The following is a 12,185-nucleotide window of genomic DNA, read 5'->3' as shown; positions in this document are numbered from 1 at the left end:
CGCAAAGGAAGGACATAGTGGGGAGCAGGGATGGAAGGGAAGGTGTGGCTGGTGGAAGGACCGGCAGGAAGGCATTTCAAGGGTGCGTGGTCCCTAGACCACAATTTTAGAAAGAGAAGAGAGGAAATGAGTTCAAAGAAGGCTGCAAACATCTAGTGGCGGGATGCGAGACGGGGGACAGCTTGAGGGTGCCATCCCTGAGTGACCTAGGCCAAAGTTTTCTTTATAGGGGTTTGCAGGTGGGCACCATGTCTCAGGCTGTGAAGGCTTCCGCTACGGCTGCTGTGAATCCAGGGCCTGATGGGAAGGGGAAGGGCACCCCGGCCACAGGACCTGCCCCCAGCCCCGGCCCCGCCCTGGCCCCAGCCTCCGTGCCAACGACCAAAGCTGGGGACCTGCCTCTTGGCAGCTACAAGGTACACACCCTGAGGTATAGGGGATGGGCTCCACCCCCTCACGTCCTCCCCGCTGCTCCCCTCTCCCCTTCCCTTCTCTTCCCCTCCCCTTTCCCTCCTCCCTCTCCACTTAGCCACCCAGCCAGCCTGCACCAGCCTGTGCTCAGAGTTTCTCAAAAGCGAGAAACCACCAGCCCTCCCCAGAGGCACTCTAGGAGCAGCAGGTGGCCTCAGACCTTCCTGAAAATTCTTCAAAGCAGAGAGGACTGAAAGAACTTCCCCAGTCCCTGGGGTTGGGGTTGGTCTGGTTTCAGAGCTGGGGTCATTTCGCAATGCTGGGTTAGGGACAAGTGCCCACAGGGTCTACACCTGCCCGGCTTTTGTCTTCGTTACTTCATTAATCATTCATTTGTATTTAACCTTGACTAATACAACAGTTGCCTGCGAACTCACCCCCACCCCCATTAAAAGCCAGAACCTGGTAAACACCCTCTAACCCTGAAGTCTCCCTCATGAGCCCACCACTCCTCTCCCCTCCTCAAGGCAACTGCCACTGTCACCTCTCCCCGCCATCCACCTGCGTGCATTTTTACGCAGTATTCCTTTGAAAGAAATTCCTTTCTTGGCATTTTACATGTTTTTAACTTCTTGAAATACACCGTATGCAATCATTCTGGGTTTTTATCTTTCCTCTTCACCTACTATGAGATCGCTAATTCTGGGTCACTCGTGTTGGCAGCTGTCTGATACTTCAGAATGGGACCGTCGGGTGGGTTCTAGCTCTGCTGTGGAGCACGCTGTGGCCAGGATGTCCTTATCTACATCTCCTGAGGCCCACCCACCAGAAGTCCTCTTGGAAGGACAAGTGTAGGAGCAAAGTGCTAGGTCAAGAGTATGTGGAATTCCTCCTCATAGAGCTGGGGAAACTGAGGTCTGGAGAAGGAAGGCACTTGCCTCAGTTGACGTAAGTGGCAAGGTCTTCCCAACTTGGGACAATGAGCAGATGAAAACCCAATACAGTGGAGGCTCAGTGAAGCAGGGATTAGCCCAAGTTCAATGCAGAGGCCCCTAGGTTGAGGCAGGTGGACTGGCGAGTGTTTTCTGAGCCTCAGCTCTATGGCAGATACTGAGGCCAAGGCTGGAAGTGCAGAATTAGATCAACCCCACACCCTGCCCTGGAGGAGCCCTTGGTCTTTGGAGGTTGAATAAAGGGGGAGAGGGGGTGCATAGAGAGAGACCCGGAAGCATAGCAGCAGTGACTATTACTTGTGCTAATAATAGCAGCCTAAGCACCCTGCAAGAGTACTCAACCAAGCCCACATGAGGTGAGAGCATCAGGGAAGACTTCCTGGAGGAGGTGACATCTGAGCCTAGAGAGGACAGGGAACATGAACTCCAGGATGGGGATGTATGGTGGAGAGGGCACTCCAGGAAGAAGGAACAGCAGAGGAAGGAAGGAAGGAAGGAAGGAAGGAAGGAAGGAAGGAAGGAAGGGCGGGCGATCCATCAGTCCCTAATGATGGTGCAGACCCTAAGCTCAGAAGTGGAAGGAAGGGAGGACAGGATTGTTTCCCAGAATTTTGCTCATGGCCCACTCTTGTATGATCTGCTTTTATTTATGTAGGTACTGAACAAAGTCTTGGCCTAGAGCCTCTCCAGATGGGAAGTGTACCTCCTCCTCCTCACTCTGCACCCCTTTCCCCCCGGGATGGGGATATTCTCTCTCCTGCAGCTGGTGGTCTTCGAGCAGGAGAACTTCCAGGGCCGTCGTGTGGAATTCTCTGGGGAGTGCTTGAACCTGGGAGACCGTGGCTTTGACCGAGTGCGCAGCCTCATTGTCACCTCGGGACCGTGAGTGTGGGGTGGGGGGAGGACATTCCCAGTGCCAGGGTAAAATAATAAGGAAACAGCAGCGGCCATTCACTGGGCACCTGCTGCTTGCCCCGCCACTGTGCTAGCCGAGACACATCTATCATTTCCAGTCCTCACTTCAAACCCAGGACAGAAGTATTATTCCCCTTCCCATTTTACAGATAAAGAAACTGAGGTTCAGAGAGGGGATTTGGTCAGCATCAGGTTACACTCAGGGAGTCATGATTCTGGGGGAGAAATGCTATCTCTCTGTAGGAAACCTGAGGCGCTGAGGGCAGGAGGAGACCAGAGGGCCAAGGACCCACAAGCTAACCCCTCTCCTGGGCATCAAGCAGCCCTACAAGAAATAATAAGCATCTGTTGAACACCCACGAGGTGTTCAGACACTGACCGAGGGCTTTACCTAGATGATCGCTGTGTACGGCAGGGACTATTCTTATGCCCATTTGACAGTTGGGGAAACAGAGGCTCAGAGGGGTTAAGACCCTTGGCCAATGATGCAGTGGTAAGTGGCAGAGCCTGGAATCAACTCAGGTCAATCCTGTCATCCACAGTGCTACTCCACTGCCTGCCCCTGCCTCTCTGGGCTTCTCTGGGCCTTAGGGACCGCCATGTAAAGCAGGAGCACTTGTCCCTTGCACAAAGTGGCTGTACCAGCTCCAACCCCTGTGGACTGAGGTCAGCACACAGAACAAGACCCACATGGACGTTTTGCCTCTTGTCTCACCAGCCCCAAACCCCCAAAGGCTATGCCCAGCCTATATGCCCAGCAACGTGGGCCTACAGTACAAAGGGCAGAGATGGGCTTTGAAGTCATTCAGGCGTGAGTTCTAGTCTTACCTCCCTCAGTCACCTTGTACAGTCTCTGAGCCTCAGATTCCTCATCTCTGAAATGGGGAGACTAATGGTCCCCACTAACCTCCCCTGGATTATGCCAAGGCCTGGAGGAGATAAGGCAGCATGGGCCTGGCCCTTTGTGAGTGTCCCAACATAGCAGGTGACAGGTATGACTGTTTACCCTCTCCACTGTCCTGTGAGTTCAGCCAAGTCACCCTGGTCCAGGGATAGGTGGTGGGGAGGGGCGCCCTTTTGCCTCCTGCGCCCACCCCCACCCCAGTTTGGTCAACACAGTCTGAGCCCTACCCCCAGCCCCAAAGCCCAGCTGGGAACAGAAGCTGCGGATGTGGCCAATTTGGGTTTTCGGGCTTTTTTTGGTGACAGTGACTCAAACCCAGAGTATTTCTCCTCCAGCAAAGAAGCAGCTGGTTTTCAGTGTGTGTTCTGGGGCTGCGCCATAGGAAAGAGAACAGGGGCTGTGGTCAGTGTCACACAGCCTTGGGTCTGTGTCAGGCCCCTCAGGGCTGTGGGAGAGACTGTAGTAGAAAAAGGATGGAGAGGATGAGGTGGGCTGGGGAAGGAGGGGTGAGGGGTGCCCTCAACCCAGAATTGGGGAGAGGGGCAGGGCGTGAAACTTAGGAACCTTCGTCCTGACCCCTGACAGTATCCCAGGACCTTTGCTGGTGACTTTACCCCTCTGAGCCTCAGTTTCCATATCCGTAACTTAATATCCCTGCCCTACTTCTCTCCTTGCTCAGAAGGCACCAGGGAGCTACAGGAGAGGAGAAAAAATGTTGAAAGAAATATTTACAGTTCCTCATTCTTATAACAGGTTCTCACTGGGTGTTATGACTCCCAGAGTTATGACAGGGGTGAATTTGGGGAGAGGTGGGCAGGGTGGCAAGATCAGTATCTGTCCTTCCATAAATTTGGACCTCCAGCAGCTGTCCTCCCTTTTTAACCATCAAAGATAGTATTCATTGGGCTTTCTCTGCACTGGACTTGCTCTGAGCATTCCTTTTTAGACCTTCATAACATCCTGACAAGGTACGTGTCATCTTTCCTCTCATCTCCTGAGACTTACTGAGCTTGAGTGGCTTGCCCAAAGTCATGCAGCAAATAAATGATAAGCTGGAATTAGAACTTAGGTCTGTTTCCAGAGTTCATGCTCTTATCTCCTGACTGGCACCATTTTCCAAGACTTCCTTCCCAACCATCCATCCATCCATCGACCCACCCATCCATCCATCATCCATCTACTTACCATTCATTTATCCATCTGTCTATGCATCCATCCATCCATTCATTTTCCATTTATTCATCCATCTGCTTACCGCTCTCCCTCCTTCCTTCTAGCCATCCATCCATACATCCATCCATCCACCCAGCCATCTATCCTATTACGCATCTATATACCTACCTATCCACCCACCTCTCCATCCATTCACCTACCCATCCACTCAACTATTACTCCATCCATCCATCCATCCATCCATCTGTCCTTTTACGCATCTATCTACCTACCCACGCAACCCCCTACCTATCCATTCATCTACCCATCCACTCAAACATTACCCCTTCCTTCCTTCCTTCCTTCCTTCCTTCCTTCCTTCCTTCCTTCCTTCCTTTTCTTGTCTACTCCAGATCAAGCAGGGCTGAGGCAGATTCCCCTCTATTCTAGGAGCACAACTCCATCTTCAAGTCTGTCGCTCCAGGGTGGGTTGGCTCATTCCTCAGACAAAGGCCTGATGCTCTTGGGACTCACTATGTTTCAGACCATGGTGGTAGCTCATCCCCCACCTACTTCTGGGTTGAGGAAGATCTCAAGGAGATAATACTAATGTCAGTGTTTCTCTTGTCCCCTGAGAACTCCTGAATGCATGTAAAGCAAAGCTTACCTCAAACTTCTCATCAACTTCCCCAGGACCAGGGGGTCCCTTTAACACAAGTTCACTTCCCATCCTTAATGAGGCTGCACTGGGAAAGCCAGGAAAGCCCCATTTGACTTTAAACTTGTAATCAGTTCTCTTAGAGGACTGAACAGCTTCAAATGCAGTCACATTTAATTCGCCGAGGTATCTGAGAGCTGGCTGTTACTACCAGTTCCCTCTAACTGCCCCCATACAATTACCACATGGGTTCCGTATTCCAAGCCAGTCCTTATCAAACACAGTGTTCAGGTACCTGTATCAACTTTCCCCATACCCCTGCATTTCCAGGACTGTTATTTATTTAATGTATTTCATTTTAAGTGAACTTTTTGAACACAGATAAATATATTTTTTAAAGAAACTTTACATCACTTGCACAAATAGAAAGCCAGAATCCCTTGCAATAAGTAATAGGTACCCATAAAAAACTAACGCAACAAACATAAAACCGGGCTATTATACCGTTGCCTGCTTAAGGCTCTGGGCAGGCGGCTGTTCTTGCCTTGTTACAAAAAGAGAGGCTAGCGAGTGTCAAAGGTCCCTCAGCATCCAACAGAGACTTTCTCCTAGCTGTAATCAGGTTTAAAATAAAAATGTCTTCTTATGTCTATTTTACTCCAGGTTCTTGGAGTACTTAAATGATGAGAATCCCACAACTGGGGAAACATTTTGCTTACATAATGACACACACTATCTCATTTAATCATCGACCAATTCCAAGAAAATAGGCATGTTAGATGAAGAAACCAAGCCTCAGAGAGGCAGAACCCTTTGCCCATAGTCACACAGCCAGTAAGTAACCTAGCCTAGGGTCAAACCCACTGGTCTTGGGGCTGCCTTGCAAGGGTGTGGGGAAGGCTTCCGCTGATGGTTTCTCTCCTTCTTGCCTTTGCTCCTCCCGGCCCCCCTATCATTCTATCCATCCCTCTTACATCCAGCTGGGTCGCCTTTGAGCAGTCCAGCTTCCGGGGAGAGATGTTCGTCCTGGAGAAGGGCGAGTATCCGCGCTGGGACACGTGGTCAAGCAGCTACCGCAGTGACAGGCTCATGTCCTTCCGGCCTATCAAGATGGTGAGTGGCTCCTGAGCCGGTCCTGGGGGATCAATGGGGAGGGCAGGAGCAGGTGTCAGGTGTGATGGCAGGCGAGAGAATGTGGGACAAGCAGGAGAAAGGAGGAGGAATGGCAGGCAGGGTGGCGTGACGGCCAAGGGCGCTGGGCGCTGGTGCTCATCGATTCTTTTTTTTTTTTTTTTGAAGATTTTATTTATTTATTTGACAGAGAGATAGATCACAAGTAGGCAGAGAGAGAGGGGGAAGCAGGCTCCCTGCCGAGCAGAGAGCCCGATGCAGGGCTCGATCCAGGACCCTGGGATCACGACCTGAGCTGAAGGCAGAGGCTTAACCCACTGAGCCACCCAGGCGCCCTGCTCATTGATTCTTTTTTTTTTTTTTCTTTTTCATTGATTCTTAAGATGTCCCTGGAATCCAGACCCTGCTAGAAGCCCTGGACAAATGAGAAGCATGAACCCTGCTTTTTTTCCCCCTTCCCTGCTGCTTTTGAGAGTCCATACCCCAGCAGTCAGAGCTAGACACTTCAGTGTCTCCCTTGCTTCTGTTTGTGGAATGTTTCTAATTCCTGACTGCACATTAGACCCTCCTAAGAGGTTTTGAAAATCCCAGTGCTTATCCAACATGTCAAACGTGCAGGTTCAAGCTTGTGTGGGAGCTGAGAAGACGGATATTGTAGAAAGGCACCTTGAACTTCATGATGTTAAGACAATATACTGAGTGAGTCCTTTATAATATTTAACTGAGTTAAATGGTATAATTTAAAGAAGACTCAAAGTAAAGATCAGTGGCTCAGTGGTGTTATCCCTAAGAAATTCAGTTTTTTTTCAGAACTGTGCTGATTACGACTCATGAGCCAGCCATGTCTTCATTCACCAGGGTTGATTTCCAGTAATAACCAACTTTTGCCTCCATCATGGGAATTTCCTTTTTTAAAAAAATATTTTATTTACTCATTTTGAGAGAGGGAGTGAGAGAGAGAGAGAGAGAACAAGCCAGGAGGAGCAACTGAGGGAGAGGGAGACTCACCACCAAGCAGGAAGCCAGATTCGGGGCTCAATCCCAGGACTCTGGGATCACGACCCAAGCTGAAGGCAGACGCTTAACTGACTGAGCCACCCAGGTGCCCCCATGATAGGAATTTCCATAAAGAACATTCATGAATGTCCATGATGCCAACTGTTTTGGCTTCACCAAACTTATCTTAATGGATTGTTCAACCACAGCATTCCTGATGTATTTCTCAGAATTTGGGACTCAGTTATCAGGCTATAACGAACCCTTTGTAAGAATTTATGGATTCATCTTGGGGTGACTGGTTAGTTCAGTCAGTTAAGATCCGACTGTTGATTTCGGCTCAGGTCGTAAACTCAGAGTGGTGAAATTGAGCCCCACATCTGGCTCCATGCTGGGTGTGGAGTTTGCTTAAGACTCTCTCTCCCTCGGTACCCCCCCCCCCCCCCCATGCTCTGGGTTTGTATTTTATCTCTTTTTTTTAAAAAAAAAAAAAAAGGAAAGAAAAGAATTCATAGATTTATCTCTTAGTCAATGGTCCTTAAAAGGCAATATCTGTCAACAAAGCTTGTTTGGAGGACTGACCAGTCAGGGCATTTTCAGAAGCCTCCAGAGCTTTACTGTCCAATACTGTAGGCAGTAGCCATACAGAACTGTTGAGTGCTTAAACCATAACTAGTCTGAATAGAGATGTGCACTTAGATGTGACATAGAAAGCCAGGGTTTGAATACACAGTAAAAAATAAATAAGAATATAACTAGTTGGTTAATGTTGCTATATTGGTTGCATATTGAAATTATAATAGGTTGGACATATTCGCTTACATAAAATATGTTATTAGGAAAAAACAAATCCCAGAGCCTGGGCCCCACCCCAGACCAATTAAGTCGGAATGTCTGGGGCTGGGTCCCAGGCACTGATATCTTCTTCATGCCCAGCAGGTAGTCTCTGCGTAGCCAGGGCTGAGAGCACCAGCTCACTCTCTCCTCTCCATCCCAGCCACTGTCCTGCTGTGGGCCATCGTTATCTATCTCTTCCCTAGGCGGCTCCAGCTCCCTCCCTGCTGGGTTTCCTGACTCCTTCCTTCCCAGCACTGGCTCCTGGGAAATTAGACGGATGTCTCCCCTGACCACCTTCCATTTATAGTCTTGTATTCAAACCACTGTGGGTTGAGCTCTTCCTGCCAGGCTCCATTGCATGCTCTGGGTGCATGACTCTCCACGGGACAGGCAAGGTACCTGCCCTCCCGGGAGGCGGCTCCTGAAAACCTAATCATAGAAATCAATCTATAAGCACAAAGCACGTGGCCCATGCTGTACAGGGGCCATGTTGAGTGCTGGGAAAGCAGGAAAGGAGAGTGGGGCTCTGATGGGGGTGGGAGGTGGGGGTGGAAGCAGTCCAGGGGTGCTCAGGGAAGCCAGCCCCCGGAGAATGAGAATGGAGTCAGACACAGGAAGCCTAGAAGGCTTCTCCACTGCAAAGTGAGTTCCGTTGTCCCTGAAGCATGGATGAACCAGGTGTAGAGGAACCTGAAAAGACCTGCTGTGACTGTGGCCCAGGGACCGCAGTGGAGAAGGATGCAAGAGGGGAGGGGAGGAATGAAATGCTTCTCTGAAAGGTTCTGCCTCTCACTGGCTATGTGACGTCAATCAAAAATCCTGACCTCGGGGCACCTGGGTGGCTCAGTGGGTTAAGGCCTCTGCCTTCACCTCAGGTCATGATCCCGGGGTCCTGGGATTGAGCCCCGCATGGGGCTCTCTGCTCGGTGGGGGGCCTGTTTCCTCTTCTCTCTGCCTGCCTCTCTGCCTACTTGTGATCGCTCTCTGTCAAATGAATAAAATTAAAAAAAAATTAAAAAAAAAATCCTGACCTCTCTGAGTCTCTGCCTCTCTGGCCATAGTGATACCAATAATGCATAAATGGTTTGGTAGCACTCGGCGTATGCCAGGCATTTTGCTAAGGGTGATGTATGGATTACTTTGATTAATCCTCATGACAACGCCATAGAATTGAGGCTGCTATCCCCTTTCCCCATATGAGAAGGGCCCTTCCAGGCTGGACAGTGGCAATCCTGGGCAAGTCCCATGGTGGCCCGAGCGGACTCAGCTCTCTCTCTCTCTCCACATCCATGAGGCCCTTCAAAGTTACTTCTCTTTGCCCCATTGATACTTCACATGCCTGACCCAGTCTCTTCTTCTCTAGGACTCCCGGGAGCACAAGATCTGCCTGTTTGAAGGTGCCAACTTCAAGGGCAACACCATGGAGATCCAGGAGGATGACGTGCCCAGTCTCTGGGTCTATGGCTTCTGTGACCGCGTGGGCAGCGTGAAGGTCTCCAGTGGAACGTAAGCACCCCTCCAGCCAGGCCCTTGGCTTCTGCGGCAAGCCCAGACAGACTCAAAGGCCGTTCTTCTTATAGGATATAACATCGGGTGCATAGGAAAAGGCCACATGGCTGCTCCCAAATTCTCCCAGGGCTGGTGCCTGGGATTCCACCCACAGAACTTTCTTCCTCTGGAGAGTGGATTTGTACTTTGATGAATTACATGCCAATGGAAAAAAAAAACCCGGCAACTGGTTCTAAAAAGACGGAAGGTGGAGAGAATAAATACTTCTAGACCAGTTTGGGGTTGGAGAAAAAAGTGATACAGGCAGACTGGATACAGGTCAATGAGTCTATATGTGTTCAGGAAAGACCATACTCAGGGAAATCCAGAGCCTCTGGGGAAATGAGCAGAGTGATTGATTGATTGATTGATTGATTTCATTCTTCCTTTCTTTCTTCCTCTCTTTCTTTTAAAGATTTTATTTATCTATTTGACAGAGATCACAAGTAGGCAGAGAGGCAGGCAGAGAGAGAGAGGAGGAAGCAGGCTCTCTGTGGAACAGAGAGCCTGATGTGGGGCTTGATCCCAGGACCCTGAGATCATGACCTGAGCCAAAGGCAGAGGCTTTAACCCCCTGAGCCACCCAGGTACCCCAAGCAGAGTGATTTCTGAGAGACAAGATTGTGAATGCAGGGGCGCTGACCAATCACCGAAGTGCTGTGAGACCTGGGTGAGCCCTGTGCCCGTTTCTGTGCCTCAGATTTCCCATCTGCTCAATGGGCACGTCAGACTCCCTGATCTAAAAGTGTCCTTTGTCCAAACTCTTCAGATTTGAAGCTTTCAAAACAGAGCCCCGAGACCTCGTTTCTTTGAGAACACAGAGGAGGACTAGATGCCCCGAGGAGGTCCTGTACCTCTGATAAACCATGCCAGACACTCCTGGTCTCCTGCAGTCAAATATAGGACTTCTGTCTCTCACCCAGACTCTGAGTTCCTGTAACAGCATCAGGCGCTGGCTTTTTGCTTGGCCTTTCTTCTTCCCTGAAGCCCGCATGAAATTTGCTAAGCATGGCCTGTGAGCCCAGCAACGTACCAGGACCCTGGGGGAGGCAGGAATGAACAAGGCTCAATTCCTGACTTCAGGCAGCTCACTCAGCTCTGCAGGGAGGCCCACATATCCCCATGAGATTATGTCCGGCAACACTGGGTCAGAGATGGCCCACACAGCAGGTCAGAGGAGGACGGGAGGTTTCTGGGACCTGGATATGCTGGCTGGAGTGGAGGGCATGTCAGAGGTTTATCCGAGGGGGCTAGAACTTAAAGCCCACTTTGAAAGATGGGCAGGCGGTGTGTGGGAAAGGCCTGGACAGACCCTCCCAGCACAGGCAATGACAGAAGTCAGAAATGAATCATTCATGATAACTATGCACCAAGCACTGTGCTAATTCATTCTCAGTGAATAGCTAGGGAAACTTTGTAACAAACCGATGCTACAGGTGTATTAGCATCATTTCACAGACAGCAAGCTGGAGTTCTGATAAGTCCTCCACTTTGATTCTCGCAGCTAGCAAGAGGCAGAGCTAGGATCTGAACCGAGGTTCAGAACCTGGCTGATACCAGAATGTGCGTTCCTGACCACTACTTATAAATTCACTTACATACAAAGGAAACCATTATTTGAAAGGAGGTTCCTCGTCCTCCTCTGCCTTATGGCTAAGCGATCCCCAAAGCCTATCCTCATCCCTCCCATCCTGTTCTGTAAACCCCGGGTCACCGCCAGTGAGATGTTACCTACCTACCTCCCTCCTTACCATGTGCGCACACACGCACAGACCCGGTATAATTAGTAAGCGCTTCTGGTACATTTTCCCGTTTCTGCCCCGTAATAAACTAGCCCTAGTGACCACTCCCACTTTCTAGAACGGGAAACCAACGTCTTTTAGAGAGGTCTGTAGGAAGCCCCAGGAAGGGACAAAGCTAGGACAGAGGAGCTGCGCCCTCTTCCCGTGACCCGAGCCCAGAAAGGATGGAAAGAGGATTGCTGGTGGAAAACTGACCGGTCCGCGCTGGGGTCCGGGTACCGGGCAGGGAGTCTGGCCGTCTCCACCCTGTCCTTCTTGCTTCCCTCCCAGCTGGGTCGGCTATCAATATCCCGGCTACCGTGGGTACCAGTACCTCCTGGAGCCCGGCGAATTCCGGCACTGGAACGAGTGGGGGGCCTTCCAGCCGCAGATGCAGGCTGTGAGGCGCCTGCGCGACAGGCAGTGGCACCGTGAGGGCTGCTTCCCGGTCTTGGCCGCCGAGCCCCCCAAGTAAATCCATACCTTCCTCTTCTCCCTTGCCCCGCCCCTCCCTCAGACTCAGTTTCCCCATCTTTCCCGTGCAAATAAAAGTTCCTAACGCCAAAATGTCTCTTGGATCTGTGCATAGACGTGAATTTTGGGGCCCCCGATCATTGCCGACTTGTGACTTCCTCGGTCTTTTTTTTTTTTTCTTTTAAGATTGATCCATTTAGTTTAGAGAGAGAGCGTGTAAGAACATGTATGCCGGGGAAGGGGCAGAAGGAGAGGGAGAGAATTCCAAGCTGGCTTTCCACTGAGTGGGGAGCCCAACACAGGGCGCGATCCCAGGACACTGAGATCATGACCTGAGCCGAGGGCAGCTGCTTAACCGACTGAGCCACCCAGGCGCCCCATCCTCAGTGTTAATAATTATGTATGCTAGTAATAAAAACAGCAAG

General features: G+C 50.5%; 1 protein-coding gene across 1 annotated transcript; it reads left to right on the top strand.

The window, feature by feature from the left end:
- Nucleotides 1-248: 248 nt before the first annotated feature.
- Nucleotides 249-11,847, top strand: CRYBB1 (crystallin beta B1). Its single transcript, XM_032883249.1, has 5 exons — nt 249-416; nt 2,128-2,246; nt 5,974-6,106; nt 9,321-9,463; nt 11,578-11,847. Exons 1-5 carry the CDS (start codon nt 249-251, stop codon nt 11,759-11,761), a joined length of 747 nt encoding a protein of 248 aa, XP_032739140.1. The 3' UTR covers nt 11,762-11,847.
- Nucleotides 11,848-12,185: the final 338 nt, after the last annotated feature.

The sequence above is a fragment of the Lontra canadensis genome, unplaced genomic scaffold, assembly GCF_010015895.1.
Source record: "Lontra canadensis isolate GAN:19392208 unplaced genomic scaffold, GSC_riverotter_1.0 scaffold87, whole genome shotgun sequence".
NCBI lineage: Eukaryota > Metazoa > Chordata > Mammalia > Carnivora > Mustelidae > Lontra > Lontra canadensis.
This window is presented reverse-complemented; position numbering and strand designations above follow the sequence as displayed.